We start from the raw sequence: 17,301 nt of genomic DNA on the forward strand, positions 1-17,301 counted from the left end.
TGAAATAGGTTCTCTGACATTATTGCAGCATGACTCATTTTTTTAACTTTATGGGCAATGATGACAGCAGAACGAAATTTTTCAAAACTAAATGGGGATGCAAATGTTGATACTCCAAAATTTAATAACCCTACATTACATTCGATAAGAAACAGGAAAGAGTGATAAGATGGCATCAGAAAACATTTGGTAAATTTATATAAAAACATAATTTTGCAAAAATTTGTAGGTAGCAAGCTTTAAATATAACAACTTATAATCAGAATTTCTAAAATGGTGAAATTATATACTGATATTTTCTTTGCAAAATGAGACAACCTATTAATATAGTGGTAGACTATAAATAAGATCAATTTTATTATTATTATTAAATTCTCATACTAGAAATCATAAATACAATAATAAAAAGAATTATGTAAAAAATAAAAAATAGTTACTAAATTTGAAGTAGAAAAAAGCACAGCTAAGCAGCTAAGAAGCAGAATGTGAGATAAATGGTAGATATAATATGATTGAATACAATACATATAGTAAAAATCATCATAATTTTACAATCACTAACTTTGAAAAAACAGCTCATATATAACATAATAATAAACTTTGCAATCAAACTTAATTAGATAAATGAATTTTGTCTAACACAAAACCTTAGTAAAATAATTACTCAAAAATTTTGCATAACACATTTATCATAAGTTTTCACTTAACAATTAATTGCTTACCTTGAAATTACGTGGAAGAATGTAAGTATAGCGTCCTGACCACATAGTTTTAATCAGATCTCCATATGATTTGGCAATTTCTCCATGCATTCCTAAAGGATTTTCAGTATTCATTTCCTTCCAGTAATAATCTTGAAGAAAGTAGTCAGTAAGTGGTGGAGTGTTGCTCATACACTGCAGCAGATTAGTAGATCAATTTTATCAAATGAATTTTGTATATAAATAGTCAATTATTCAACTTTAGTTAATGCATTTATTTTGTAAATATTCAAGAAAACATCAATGCAGAATCAGAAAAATGTATGATTTGTAATTTTAAAAAAAAGCTTATCTATTTTTATTTAAAATATTTTTCTAACTCAGAATATAATGTTTCAAATTTACATTTTTGTTATTCAATTTTTTTTAAAATTCTTATTTACATCTTTTTTTTTTTTAAATTTCACAAAAATTAAATTTTACCTGATGGAATTTAATATATGATAAAAAGAAGTTTCATATCATAACAAGTATTTATTTTAAAACACAGTACATTAAAAAAACCAAATATGTTTGGTTTAAAAGATGATAGTATTAAAAATAATATAAGAAAGTTTTGTTAGTTTTTGTAATACAAATAAATAAATTAATGTAAAAATGAAATGTTTATATTACAATTCAAATTTCAGTATCTGAAATATAAATTGCAAATAAACATATCTTCATGTTTACAGTTTATTCCAACTGATAGAGGAAAAACTGCTAACAAATAGCATCATGTACTGTACAAGATAATTCAGATGAAGCATATCCCCAGGTATTTCATACCCAAAAGAATGTAATGTTTCTGACTTATCAAAATTTCATACTAATTTAATTTTTATTTTAAAAAATATTCCAAATTGTTTGTGTATAGAATTATTATAAAATGCAACGTGGATGAGAACACGAGACTGGGTTAGCATATGGAAGAGAATTGGGTAGCGTTCCTAATATAATATCAATTATCATATTTTAAAACATTTGAGATTTTAAAACTACTGTGTTAGGAAAAATTAGAAATTTGAAAGAACAATCTGTAAAACTCTAATAATCCAGCATTAATGACATTTTTTCCAAATACAGGTATCTCTTATATAACATGATAGTTATGTTCTGAAAAAGTGCCATGTTATACAAATCCATGCTTTATGAAACAAAGAACTAACGCAAAATATGGGGTTATGTTCCAGAAGTAAGCAAATTATACTATTCTCTTTTGTTATGAAGAGAAAAGAGAAATATGTTTATTAAAGCAATCAATTATTTCCAATCAATAACTAATTTACAATCACAATTAAAAGTACTATATTATGCATTAATATTAATTTTAGTTAAACGAGGGCATTTTTGTTTTACAAATTATTGTTTCATATTGTTGTTATCTCAGTGCTTTTGTTGATCTTCATCAGAAGTATCAGCAACATTTTCATATTTTTTATTTTTATCATAAAAATATGTTAATAGAAAATTTGTTCTAGCAGGTTGTGTTTGTTCAGTCAAGTACCAAATGACTTTTTTCCAGAATTTGCATTTGAATACCAAATTATTCAAGTACCTAAATACCACTGTATTCATTCATCATTTTTACGAATCAAATAATCATTCATTAAAAAGTCTAGTAACTTACTTAAAAACGTTTAATTTTCATATTTAGTAAAGTTTATTTAATGTACAAAAAGAAAACATGACAGTCTTATGGACTAAATTCTGAAAATACAATGACTCCTGGTTGATAGTAAAGTTAGGACAAAGAAGAAAATTGCACTATCACTTTTCATTAAAGTAAACCTGATGAAAAGCACAAAATAATTTGAAAATTTCAATATTCTAAAATCCATAGGCAAATTTGAGACAACTTGAATGCTTACATAAATAAAAACAATATCAAATAACAGAGTTTGCATTTAAAAATTGTAAAATTTTGTACAGAGAATTTCCAAAACTGTGTTAGAGTGAAACTGGAAACTATGTTGTATGAGGGATACCTGTATTTTAATACTTTCCTAACTCCCTCATAATTAAACCCACATTCTCAAATTGAGGGAAAGTGTTAATAAATTAGCCTGAAAATAAAAATAAAGTACAAAAAGCAAATAATTTTAATTTAAATGGTGGTATTTATTATCATTTTTCACTGTAATGATGATTTTGATTGTGTAACAAAAAAGTTAAATTTCCAACTAAGATTATTTCCAATTTATTAAGTGATAAATTCAATAAATTATTCTTCTGTAACAAATTACAAGATTTATTAATAAATAACAAATTAAGGAAACTGCTTTTTGTCTCTTAAAGTGATACTAATCTAAAACTGTAAAAGTATAATATGATAAATTATTGTTATATAATAAAATGTCTCAAATTTTTAATAATTGAGCAAGTCTAAAAAAGATAACTAAAAATTTTAGTCTGCAAAAAGTAATCCTTTAGAAATTGAAAACAGTAATTAATTACAAAGATAATCAATTAAAACAACTAAATAGATTAAATTATAAAAAATGTTTACTCATTATTTTGCTCATTTATGATCTCTTAACTTGTGCACACACAACCTTTAAAATGCATACAGCTACTTGGATAATAGCTGTGCACCTGATACCTGGGTTTACCCAAGTATAATAATGGGTTTACAATGGGGGTTTTACTGTATAATTATAGCAGCACGAATTGCTACTATAATTATACAGTAAAACCCCCATTAATGAACACACACAAATAGCAGACACCTTTACCTAATGGACATTTTTTATAATCCCAAGATCCATTTATTATATTGGGTTGTTCAGAAAGTAATTTCGTTTTTTCCATAGAAAAATAAATGCAATATTCTTATAATAAATAAATATTTTATTGAATTATATATTGACCATTTTGGTCAAATACCTGTTGTCATTGTTTCTGGTAGTAGCATGATTTCACATTCATAAAAGTTTTGATCGTTGATTACAAAAAACTGATCTAAGTGATTTTTGACATTGTCATTTCAAGTAAATGTCTTACAGTTAAAAAAAATTTGTATAGACCAGAACAAGTAATAATCTGTGTGCGCCCAATCTGGCGAATATGGTTGGTGTGATAACACATCCCATCTAAGCTATAACATTTACTGACGAGTTACCAAACTTGTGTGAAATTTGGCATTATCATGGTAAAACACTACACTTTGTTTGTTGATCAATTCTGGCCTTTTCTGTTTGACGATATTACTCAATTTGTTTACTCGATGGCAGTACACTTTCGAATCAATTGTTAAATTGTCTGGTAAAAGCTCAAAAACAAATTTCTTTAAAATTCCACCATAGAGAGCATCTCTCTTTAATAACATGTGGAACCCATATATTGAGCTTTGAAACGAAATCAATTCGTTTTAAGTAATAATAAACGGTTCAATTTAACAGATTTAATCTCTTAGTGATTTCACGTGTTGTTATATGGCAGATTGCTTCGATCAGTACCTTTATTTTGTTTTCATTGGCTTCAAATGACCATCCAGAATGTGGTGTATCTTCTACATTAAAATTGCCAGAACACAATTTTGTAAACCAGTTTTGGCACTGTCTTTCTCTCAACACATCTCCAAACATGTACCACAATTTTTTCTTGTTTGAACAGCATTTTGATTTTTTAGTTACAAAAAAAAATATGCCGAAAATGATGCTTTCGATTTTCCATATTTGATGGGTCATATAATAATGGGTTCCATATGGGTCATATGGTTGAAAAAAAAAAAAAAAAAAAAAAACAATTGTACAGGATCAAGCAAAATTTTTTACAAATAAGCCTTAAAATGTCAGCTGTCAAAGTATATAATGAAAATGTGGTTTAAAATGAAATTGGATGGTAAAAATACATCTAATTCCTCTAGTAATAAAAAAAAACGAAATTACTCTCCGAACAACCCAATATTTACCTCTAAATAGTGGACACTGTCATCTATAGCCAACCTTATGAAAACACAATGTCTTGCCTTTAACATTCTGAAACAATTAATTATGTACAAAATATTTTAAAACAAAAACAAAGAATCAATTCAAATACTCTTTCAGAGAATGAATTTTGATTAAAGGAGAGGAGATTGTAAAAAGCTAAATAATACCCTATCTGTTAGCTAAATTAGATTAGTTTTCTCTGTCAATCACCACTTATTGACATATATATTAATGCTATTAAACTTCTGTGCTATTGTTGGAATTCAGTTTATGGTACCAAGAAACAATAAACTTTTCCTGTTTACAGTCTATTTCTACACAGGTTGCATTACAAAGGTGATTTGCCAACCACTTTAAAGTATGGGAAGATATTTGGTATTCTTGCATTTATGCATATTCTTAATAGTTTTGTAGTGGTTTAGATGTAATTTTTAATATATCATTTATTGAAAAAAAGCAAAAATGTGTGAAAAATTACATCTACTAGATAACTACAAAGCATACAAATCACTATAGACATTTTTATTAGTTGCTTAGATCATAAATGACATTATAAATGCAAGAATTCAGATTACATTTCCCATCCCTTGAAGTGGCTAGCAAATTGCATTTAACTCAACATTCAAACTCTCACTGCCTAAACTGATCTTCATCTACCCTTCTGTTCATTTTCATTATTTCTGCTCACATCATTTTTGATGAATTAATAATTAATCAATGTTTATGTTTTGTTGTAATTTTTATGTTTTATTTAAAGTATCCTGTCCAATCTTTTTACAATTTAGAATTCAATTAAAATGAGATTTTTAAAGTTGAAAAGATGAATATATTGTATATATATTTTAATTATATATCCTACTTATACTTTTTAATATATTCACATTATTAATGAAAATTTGATGTTTTTGTAATCTATTATATTCTTCATTATGATCATATTAAAATATAGTATAGCTATGAGTATGTATCATCTAATAATGAACAACTCTACATAGCAGACAAACTTCTTGGTCCTGATATTGTCCACTATTCAGAAGTTATACTGTATTATTATAATTATAATTTAAAAATCATATCTGTGATTTGTACATTTTAAACAAATTTAAGTTTCATTCATAAAGAATTAAGTTATATTAGCAGCAATACTTAAAAATTCACATTCACACAATTTTAAATTTTAATTTTTTTAAAATCTTAAAAAATTTCATTATAGAAAGATATTTACCTGAAGTGCAGAATTCATGAAGCATGTATTACCAAGGTTGCTAAGACCACATAGTCCTGATTGAACTGTTGTAGCACTACCATTATGATATTCATAATTATAACTAGATCCTCCATAGCCTCCACCCATAGAAACATAACTACGTGTTGTCCTATTAAAAAAAAAAAAAATCAGATTACCTTTTTTTTAATATCAATTAAATATACCGTTAATATTATTCTTTATAAAAATGATAATTTAAAACACTACACAAATTTCACCAAAGCTTTAATTTTAAATTTTTTAATTATTTCTTTAATTCATAAATTAATTAAAGCAAAGATAAAATTGGAAAATATTTTAATTAGTTCAAATCCATGCTTGAGCTAATTTTATCTTAGCATCAAGAGTATCAAGCAAATGCTGGATGCTCAGATTAATTTTATCCAGTCTGGAGAAAGTGTAATGATGATACTAAAATATATTAAATTTAATTTTATGAGTAGATAATAACTTGTAATATATATGGATATGTAATGTGTACCAGTATATCCAGTGATGATAAAAAAATTCTTATTTACAGTTCAAATACTAAATGTAAATAAATACAGTAACTTCCCATAAAAATTAAGATAAGCAAACAGCAAACTAATTAGAATGGATACTTTCTTTTAATTAGATAAATTAAAAAGTGGAAACAGATTAACAAAAGTTCTACTTTTTAGCACACGATAAAAATACAGGTATCCCTCATATAATGTGGTAGTTACGTTCTGAAAAAGTGCAGTGTTATGCAATTCCATGCTATACAAAACAGGGTTACCTTCCAGAAGTTAACAAAACTATATTATTTTTCATTACAAAGAAAAATATGTTTATTAAAGCAATCAATAATTTATTTCCAATCAATAACTAACTAACAATCACAATTAAAAATAATGTATTACATGTTAATATTCATTTTAGTTAAATGAGGACGTTTACCTTTTTACAAAGTATTGTCGTCATCTGAGCTTTTTTGTTGATCATGATCAAAAATATCAGCAATGTCTTCAGTTTTTTTATTTTTACCATAAAAAATTGTGTGTATGTGACAAAATAAAAATATGTTATTAATTGAAAATTTGTTTTAGTGGATTGTATTTGTTCAATCAAGGAACAAGCAATTTTTCCCCCCAGAATTTGTGTTCAAATACCAAATTGTTCAAGTACTGAGATACTGTCATATTTTATTTGTCATTTTTACGAATGATTACTTACCTATGATTAAAAAAGTTAATAACACTTACTTTAAAAATGTTTAAATACTTTACTAAATATGAATATAAATCTATAAAAACAAAACACAGTGACAGTCTTAAAAGCTAAAATATGAAAGCAATGACATTGCCACCTGGTTGATAGGAAAGCTAGGACAAGGGGGGAAAAAATTATACCATCAGTTTTCATTAAACCTGATGAAAGGCACAAAGCAATTTGAAAATTTCAATATTCTAAAATCTGTGAGCAAATTTGAGACAACATGCATGATTACTTGAATAAACAAATATTGAATAAAGGAGATTGCACTTAAAAGTTGTGAAATTTTGTACAGAGGATTCCCCAAATTCAATTAATTTACTATGAAAATGATTTTGTTTTTCATATAAAAGTTGTATTCAAGATCCTAATCTATGACTCTTACATTATCTCTTACATTATCTAATAATTACTAATAATCTCTTACATTATTCAATGTTTTAACCAACTGTGTTACAATGATAATTGCTCTATCATTGTAAATGTCATTAAGTTTAAATAAATAATAAATTAAGTAGTCTAAATTAATTTCTTTTAGATTGATCACACAAAGCATTCTTCTTTAGTATAATATGGAAACAATAAAGCTGAATTACTGACTATGACTTCTTATTCAAAGACAAATCACTACATTTGGATTTGCCACATTGTAATTCATGCCTTGTAAGAAAAGCCTCCCTCTATTTGAATCTCATAACAACCAGCCCCACTGAGTCCTGAATGGAGATAGTATGGAATACTAAATGCTGGTCTATGCAGCTTAACTTCAGTAATCTGACAAAAACTAGCCAAAAGATTTTTAGAGATAGAGAGAATAATATCTTGTTTAATATATTATTATAAGCTTAACAAATTCATTTATAAATTTGGTTTACTCATTGAAACAGTTGGAATTTGGCATACTGTGGCTAGAACAACATATAGACAGAATTGACACTGCTTTTGATATAAAAATATAGATAGCCTTAATTTTTAATTTTTGTAAAAATAAATTGACATATTGGTGCTTTTACAGTACTTCCAAACAAAGTGATTTTTATTCACTTTAATTAATCTACTCTTGTTCCTATAGTGTTTAAATAAGAAAACATTTTGATCGTGACAAACATTTCACAGACTGCAATGAAAATATACATTAGATGATTATAAAAATGTAAACAATTTATTTTCTTAAAATTCTTGTCTTGTAGAATAGGTTATTTTAAATCACAATATTTTTCCTTAAAATATAAAAATTACAGTATATATAAGTGAGTGTAAAAAATAAAGTGGACTTTTAATATAACATTTATTATATTAATAGCACAAGAATTTACAAAAAAACACTTCAAAATAAGCATTTTCTGCAGCTACACAGTTTTGCCAACATTTGTATACTTATTGAAAGTCTTACAGCCTAGTCTGAATAACCTTGAGTGCATTTTCAGTGAACCTTTGATAAAGCTTTCATTTCAGTGAAGACATTGAGAAAGTTTACAGGAATAAGGTCAAGTAAGTAAAAAGGCTATAAAGAATAAGTTTCTGATGTTTTGTCAGATGATAACTAACTAGGAGAGCACAATGCACCACACAATAGTTATAATGGAAAACCCAGCTTTTTGCTTGTAGAGATGAGATTGTTTTCATCTTACTACATCACAGAAATTACTTAAAATGCCAATATAGAACTCTTTGTTAACAGGTTACTTTTGGGAATAAACTCAAAGCTAGGTCTTTCACATAAAAAAACTGCCGCAACAATTGCAATCAAGGAGTAATGCAAAATATATCAGTAAAAACATCCAAACATTCGAAAAAGTGCATAGCAGCATAAAGCACTTAATTTGAACGAAATCTTTTGTAAATATTTCTGCTATTAACATAATAAAACTTGAAAATTTTATTATCTCTTAAAGGTTCAATTTACTTTTGACCACCACATATATAAATACTTACATTGTACTTGTTTGATTACTGTAAGGTCTACTGTCACCTAATACTTGTGTAGATGAGTTATAGTTCACAGAACTGGTACTGTTAAATTATAAAACATAACTGTATAAGAATTTTGTATCAAAACTATTATACATTATTATTAATTATGTGTTAGCTTAAAAATATTTTGCATAGTATAGCCTAGCTTTTTTGTTTGAATTAAGTCTATTCTAAAATTATGCCATAATAATTTTTATAACAATTTAATATTTATCAAAAACTCTATAAAAATATCAGAGACTAAAATATTAATTTTTAGTTATTAAATCAATAATCAGGCATTTTATTAAGTGATAAAAAAAAATCAGAACTGTAAGTCAAGTATTTTAAATTTTCTTAAAACAAAATTAAATAATCAATAATTTTCCATTCAGTAGAAAAGTATAATTTTAATTACTACTTAGCATTTAAAAGTATACAATCAAAAATCATCTACCAATACTTAAAAGCTTATAAAATTTTACATTAAATTTAAAAATAAATGCTCTCCATTATGAACAATATATATTTTGTATAAGCCATAGCAAAATATATAAATTATAGTTTGTTGCAGAGGAAAAAGAAATCAGTGTAACTATTATCATTTGACAAAACATTGATTATTGCATAATAAACTTTTAACAATGTTAATTATGTTAATGTTAATAATGTACATTAAAAATATAATTAAATTTTCTGAATAAAAAAAATCAAAGGGGAAAAAATGGATAAGATTCTTTAAGACACTGATATAGAAGATATTATTACTAATCAGAACTATTAATCTATTTTCAAATATTTAAATCTATAAACAAATTGTAAATAAAAACACAGTGGATCTGTTTCTGAATACTTCTTGGTTTCAACCAGTATTGTAGATTTTGTATGCCAGACTATTCTGAACACCTCATATCAAATGGCTTTTTTATATCATTATTGATATTAGTGAATATGCCCATAATCTGAACATGCCTTATAAAAACTGTATCAAGTGCACTCTTCTACAAATACATGGCAATCAACAGGAGAGGGAGAGGTGGAACAAGAAAAAGTGTATGAATGTGTGTTTCTTGTATAATAGTCATTAGTGGCACACTCAGAATTTAGTCTGAGGAGAGCCAAGTTCAATGGTTAAAAAATTTCAAATGCAAATTCAATAAAATTCTCACCTTATGTGACTGCTAATTCATAGATAGTATAGAAATAGAAAACATGACATAATATAAATAAAAAATTAATTTTAAATTAGGAAAAGATTTTTGGAAAACTTCCTAGTATTTGGAAAATTCTCTTTTTCTTTGGAGAGTGCCAGGACCCTTTGGCCCCCTCTGGGTGTGCCACTGGTCATCATGCATGACCAACTACACTACACCTGAATATCGAGAAATGGTTCCATACAAAGAATTAAATTTAGAGATAAAGTTAAGATCATATAAAGACAAATCAAAAAAAGACAAGTTCCTCTGTAGCAGGGATCAGCTACCCGTGGCATGCAGGACAATTTTCAATGGCACTCTAATTGAATACAAATGTAGTAAAAGTTATATTTTAATTATTAATTACACATTTAAATGGAAGCCATAGTTCAGTGTAGGCCATGGTACGTTAAACATTAATCTCTTGCTTGTTTATTTATATAACAGTGCAAGCATTTACACTCCATGTTGCCATATACATGTTGTGCAAGCACTTGAATTATGTTCTTACATGTGAGTAAGAACATAATTCAATTAACCATGTAACTTCAAAATTATATATTTTTGAGGTCCATTATAACCAGACTAATTTTGATAATATGTATAACAAAATTAGTAGAATCATGTCAGCACCTAAAGTAACACTATAACTTAGGTTTGGCACAACACTGCTGAAAGGTTGCTGACCCCTGCCCTATTGTATGGTCTAGCTGCTGAGCAGGCTCATGCCAGATTCTCAACAGCAAGGGATTGTACCAATACCACCTAAAAAAGAAAGCCTGCCGGATAAAGTAAAATGTCACACTGATGTCACAAACTGGAGATGAAAACAAATTGTATCAGTCTGCATACTGTAGTGTTTCTTTGTTCCTTTTTGAAGTACAAAATTAACATGTTTCAACACATTCATATTTACTTATTAAGAATTTTTATAAACCAAATTACTATAATCAGAACAACAATGGCTTATAAAAATGTAAGAAAATTATATAATTTTTCTAACTTTTAGTTTAATCATCATTTAAAAAGTTTTATTTTGAATAATGTATATTATACAGTGCTATCTTGTACTTCAGTCGACTAACTTCAAATGCTTCAGAGTTTGAACAATGCTTCAAGGTTCGAAATGCACATGCAGTGAAAAAAAATGTGCTCTAAGCATAAACAAAATCTTTTGTGTCTAAATCATCTCTCTCTCTCATTGTGCTTGTATGTTTTCAGTGCTTTACTTTTTTTTTGCTTTATTTTTGGTGTGCTTAGTTCTATACTGTAATGGGTGTTATTCATTGATTTTTAACAATTTCTTCCTTCAATTTTTCAAGGTCACTAGCTTTTTGTATCCTTTAGTTCAAAATTCCCCAAATGGAACTTTTTAAAACCACATTTGGCATGTTCAAAGTTTAGGAGCATTTTCCCACACACATTACAATTTTTTTACTATTTGTACAGCATTATATACTTTTTGAAACTCATGAAGCATAATATGCCTGACATGCTTTTTTATCCAAAGACATTATAACTTCATTTTATTCAAATAAAATGTGAAGTAAACAGTTTAAAAATAAAATCTCACCTTATCTATATGTCAAATTTCACAACTGTTATAATTAAATCATACCTCTATGTTAAAATGCAGAAGTCAGTGGTGTGCAGCCAATAAATGCAGTTTTCATTTTATTATACAGTATTTAAGTATTTTATTTATGGTTTTCATGTTTTAATTTATTATTAGGGCATTTAACTGTGTTATTTTTACCTTAAATTATGCTGTTTCAAGTTTACCAAAATGGGTATTGTTTAGGGTCTGGGAATGGATTAATTCGTTTTCCATTATTTCTAATGAGAAAAATTGATTCAAACTTCAAACAACCTCCTAGAATGAATTAAATTTGAAGTATGAGGCACTACTGTACTTTTGTTTTATGCACTTAAGTCAATAGAGATAAAATATTTTAAAATTATATGATTATTAAAAGTATTATTATTTAACATTTAAAAAGTAATTATGTTCACTTAGTTATTAAAAGCATTTATATAAGTGGCAGGGGTCACACTGCCTGTCACAAAATTCATAATTTGCAAAAATTATGACTGAAGTGGTGAATATCCACAGAGCATTCTGGGGAAGTCACTTGGTGAGAAAGAGTATCATAAAACCTTCATCAATCTTGATCTGATACAATTTTTCTGTTTATAAACAAAAATAAAGATGCAGTTTTTATGACTAAGTTTCTCAAGCATTTTTTTAAAAATATTGTTAGTTATCCTTTCATTTCTGGTTAGTACCAAAAGTCACAGTAAGAAAACCTGGCAAATAATTTTCTATTTTGGCAAATGGATTGGATATTGCTATATAAAAGCTAGGGTGACCTGAGTTTATCAAGTTATGGAATTACAAAATGATTTTTTATTGGCGATTTTTGTTTTTTAATATGTAAGTATCCTAAAAAGCTAGAAAAGTCCCAAACCCTAAGTACAAACTTTTATTCCCTAACCAAATTTAAAAAAGAAATTCATAAATTTAGGATGAAAATGTCTAACTGATTTCTATATATTTGACATTGGCCACTCAAAATTATTATATTGATTATGAATTATTTGATTTGTTTAATTAAAAATTCAAATGCTAACATTAATTAAAATGGAACTTTTAACACTTTTGAAAATTGTTCAGTTGAAATAATATAGGTAATAATAATGGTAGAAAGTTCAAAGTGAATGTTTTGTCTTCAAAATAAATAAAATTTGGCACTCTACTTGAACATACTTTACCTAGTCCTCTATGTGTTACTCTGTGCTTTAACTTATAAAAAAAGTTAACACACAATAACTTGTTTTCAATGCTTGGTTTACATAAAGTGAAATAAAAATTTTGCTGCAATTCAAGTATCAAAAACTTTTTCATAAGTTAAAAGAAACACTAATACATTAAAGACTTATTTATGTGTCAGATACATATGAAATCTGAAGATTTCATATGTATCTGACACACAAATCAATTTTACATTTTACCTTATCTAGCACTAACTATTCAAATTAAAATTTTTATCTTAAATAATATAATTATTTATTCTTGTAAAATTACAGATGATTCTTAAAATTTCTGTATCTACAACTGTTCTCACACACACAATTTTTTTTATTTTTAATTATTAAAGGCAAAAAAATTGTTTGTTTTTAAGAATTTATTTAACAATAAAACAGATTTATTTTTCTGTTTTTGAACATGTTTACAGTTTCTCTGAAAATGTATACTTCTGAAATATTTCCAAACTTTCAAATGTCAAGTATGAATATTTTGAATTAAATAACTAAATCTATATAAAAGTTTTTTGACATGTTTTAAAGTTTTTTGATTCAGTTTATCATTAATTAATTTTCATGAATACATTTAATTTTTTCTGACTCCTTACACCCTCACACACATTTATTCCATTAAAGAAATAAAAGTTTAGTAAAAAGGCATACTTCTATTTAAAACAAATTTATTTTTTCAATACATTAAGAAATTTAAAATAATAAGTAATATGAGAATTTGATATCAACCCTAAAGCTTTGTTTATAATTTATAGAAAATGCCATACAAATGTTCACTTCCAGCTTGTTCTGAAAATTACACTAAAGAAATACAAATTATAAACTTCAGATTTTCCAAAGATGGAATTAAAAAATAAATGGATTCTAGCAGTTCCAAAGGAAAACTTTACCCTAGAATTCTTTGCAACAATAAATATTTTACAATTGTAATTGCAACTTAGCAGTTTGTATTATCATGTTAATAACACTAGAAATTAAAATGTTATTTAGTATTGTTGTGGAGGACAACATTCCTCTTCTCTTGTTTTGTGTTCTCCATCATAGTTCTCAGAGTGTCTCATAGTATGTGGCTGCAGTGATGGTCATGAAATGCAACAGAACTCCTCTATAAGTTCAAATGGAAAGTGTTTGATCAAATGCAGTATAACCCAGACTTTAGCACCAAGTGATTTCTAACTGTTCACTCATGAGTGGTTAGGAGTGTAGTGGCTCCAAACTAACGAGGAGTTGAAGGCCACCGTAAAGGGTTGGCTAAGTGACCAGGTGGTAACAATCTTTATTGAGGATATAGAAAACCTGTTGCCATGGTATGAAATGCCTAAATCAAAATGGCAATTATATAGAAAAGTAGATGAAAAGTGTACCTAACTTTTGTAAATAAAACAGTTTTAAACTTCACTGTTTGTTTTTCCCCTGCATATTGAAGAATAAAATGTAAATTTTAAAAATATGTATATCTTTAATGAAATTGTATTATTCACTGGTTTTGTCTTTTATAAAATTCAGGTGTTTTTAAAGAATCTGTGCTGGGACAAAATTTAGATATAAGTTATGTGAAGAAAATAAATTTGTCTTCAGTAATAAAATATGAAAATTTTTAAAATTATGTTTAAAGTTATGATGTAATATTTTGCAGAAAAAGTAACTATTATTGTTAAATAGTGGAAAAAAATGTTCAATCTTATTTTGTATGTTTCTTAAACAAAAAATTTATGAAAATATTATAAAATATTTTCATAAATTTTTTGTTATAAAAACTATTAAAATTTTAATATTTATTTTATCATCTCCTTGTAAAGTGCTTCTAATCATCAGAAAAGTTTTATTTTGCTTAATTAAAATTATTTTTGTTTATATCTAATATTTTAGAATATTGACTGCCAATTATGAATTATCTCATAGTAAGCAATCAAATAACAGGCACCATGTATGACAGGGTTGTCCAACCTTTCTTCCTAATGGACCAAATTAGGAATTTAGGTATATTCAGTGGGCCACAAAGGTACTGTACCTTATATAAATATATGCTTTTAAAAAGTTCAAAATGTGAATATCAAATTTTAATAACAAATATATATAATTACAAAAACTACTGTATTATTGACAGTAAAAAAAATTTATACTCACACAAAATAAAAATACATAAATTCAATGCAATTTTTGACATTGCCTTCCCTTTATAATATTTTCAATATCTGCTTTTATGGTACTAGTCTTAATTCTAAAAATGTTAATTAAATGGGAATCTATTTCTCAGCAGTTTAATCTATTTCTAATCTCAATCTATTTCTTTCAGCAGTTTAATTCTTTTCATGCATGAAAACCATCAATTCACAACAATATGTACTATCCCCACATGCATAACTGTTCTCTAGATAAAACAGTTTTCTTACACCAATTTCATCATTATGACATCAAAGGGATCAAAGGGTATCCAGTGTAATGAGAATAATTTTTACAACATACTTTACCAAGATAAATGAAAATATACCTAAAAAGTTTAGGGTGCGGCCTACGGATTGGACATTCCTGATCTATGAGATAACTGATATAATGTTGTCTGTCGTGTTTTGCCAGATACGACTATTCCCATAGTAAGTAGTTATTATAACTGATTAGTGGGCATCAGAAATGAGAACAACATATCTGTTGGGCATTATAGAACAAACTATACAAAGTTTAAAATGTAATACAAGTTTTCTGTTTTGATTGTCAGATACAAGTATTTTTGTAGTAAATATACTGTCAAAGTGGCTACTTTGTGCATGGAATATGAATGACAAATTAATTTGGTGTCATAAAAGAAACTTTTTATTGAAAATTATTATTAATAGAATTTTATTATTACTGCAGTATTATTTGAAATTAAAGATCATTTACAATTCAATTCATTTAAAATAATAAGATTCACCTTTTTACTTGTCTTGGCCAGGTACCATCGTCATTTCTTTGTTCAATTATGATCACCTAAAACAAAATTTATTTGATTTTTTAAAAAATTGTTATATGTAAAATAAAATTTTAATAAAATCAAAGTGTTAGGCATTTATTTTAATTTTTACATATATATACTCATAGTCTTGCATATTTATACACAGTAAATGCAAAACAGCTTTAGTTACAGAAATTCCTTTGGGAAAATATCTCATATTAAACTTTCAATATATATTTTTGATTTTTAATACTCATTATATTCTATGTTTACCAGAATTTCAGGTTATGTAAACCAATTAACAATTATTGCATGTCTGCTATTTCATCAGCATTTAAGTTATGACTTTAAAAAACAATGTAACACGAATTTTTTTAAAAGATTGTAAACATCCGCTGATAGAAAAACTATTGAGTAGTTTTGGATCAGATGTCACCCTGATCGTCAGCAGTCAGATGGGAAAGTTGACACATAGGTGTCAGAAAATGCGCTGTCATCGTCAACATGGACAATCACGTGACCCCTTTCCCACGACAATTGAATAAAAGCACAAGCCCCTAGAAGTTAAGGGCGATCCAAAGGAAGTTATACTTGTCAGTGATACATTCGTCTCCTGCTCAGCGAAAGGAGAAAACTCCAGTAGAAGACAGATCACGGCTTCAAACTTCCATACAGCTTGCCATATTGACTAGGACTACCGATTCCTACAAACCTATCAAAGCATACCATCCATTTCCTCATAGAGGTATTTTCATTAGTGAATTGTGAACTCTCTCTCCCCAGCAACAGAAATAGGCTTAGCTAAGAGCTGCCCTTTTGTATATATTTAGTATTTAATCACATTTAACCAAGTTTAGCCTTGTAGACCTCCTGTATGTTAACTTTAGATGTTAATAGATGCTTTGTTTATTTGTTAAACCTGTCTCCTGTCTATTCAAGGACACCTACCAACTTGCCCAATCCTCTTGCCACTCGATAAAAAGCCGTTCGAAATGACAACGTGAGAGAGTTTTATGACTTGACGTGCAAGTGGCAATTAGGGTATTGACCCTGTGCCCTCATATTCTCACATATCAAATACATCTTCAAGATTCTAGACATCATCAATTATTTTTCTAGACTTCCACAAATCAAGCATATTTGAAAAAAATTGAAATTTTTGGCTTTGCAAAGTAAGAAGTATGAAATTTAATTATAATATTGTCACAGCATTAAATAAGTATAACAT

The 17,301-nt window shown here is 27.0% G+C and overlaps 1 protein-coding gene across 2 annotated transcripts in view; it reads right to left on the bottom strand.

Annotated features, from left to right (window-relative positions):
- The window catches only part of LOC136985416 (ubiquitin carboxyl-terminal hydrolase 15-like), a 95,303-nt gene that overhangs the window by 41,595 nt on the left and 36,407 nt on the right, over positions 1–17,301 (bottom strand). For both annotated transcript variants that reach the window (XM_067282692.1, XM_067282691.1), the window contains 4 exons: positions 16,053–16,108; positions 9,111–9,188; positions 5,898–6,048; positions 723–896 (listed from right to left, as the gene is read on the bottom strand). In XM_067282692.1, coding sequence (XP_067138793.1) covers positions 723–896; positions 5,898–6,048; positions 9,111–9,188; positions 16,053–16,108 — 459 coding nt within the window. The remainder of the gene's footprint in view (positions 1–722; positions 897–5,897; positions 6,049–9,110; positions 9,189–16,052; positions 16,109–17,301) is intronic.

Source organism: Centruroides vittatus, unplaced genomic scaffold, assembly GCF_030686945.1.
Source record: "Centruroides vittatus isolate TY-2023 unplaced genomic scaffold, ASM3068694v2 contig_965, whole genome shotgun sequence".
Lineage (NCBI taxonomy): Eukaryota > Metazoa > Arthropoda > Arachnida > Scorpiones > Buthidae > Centruroides > Centruroides vittatus.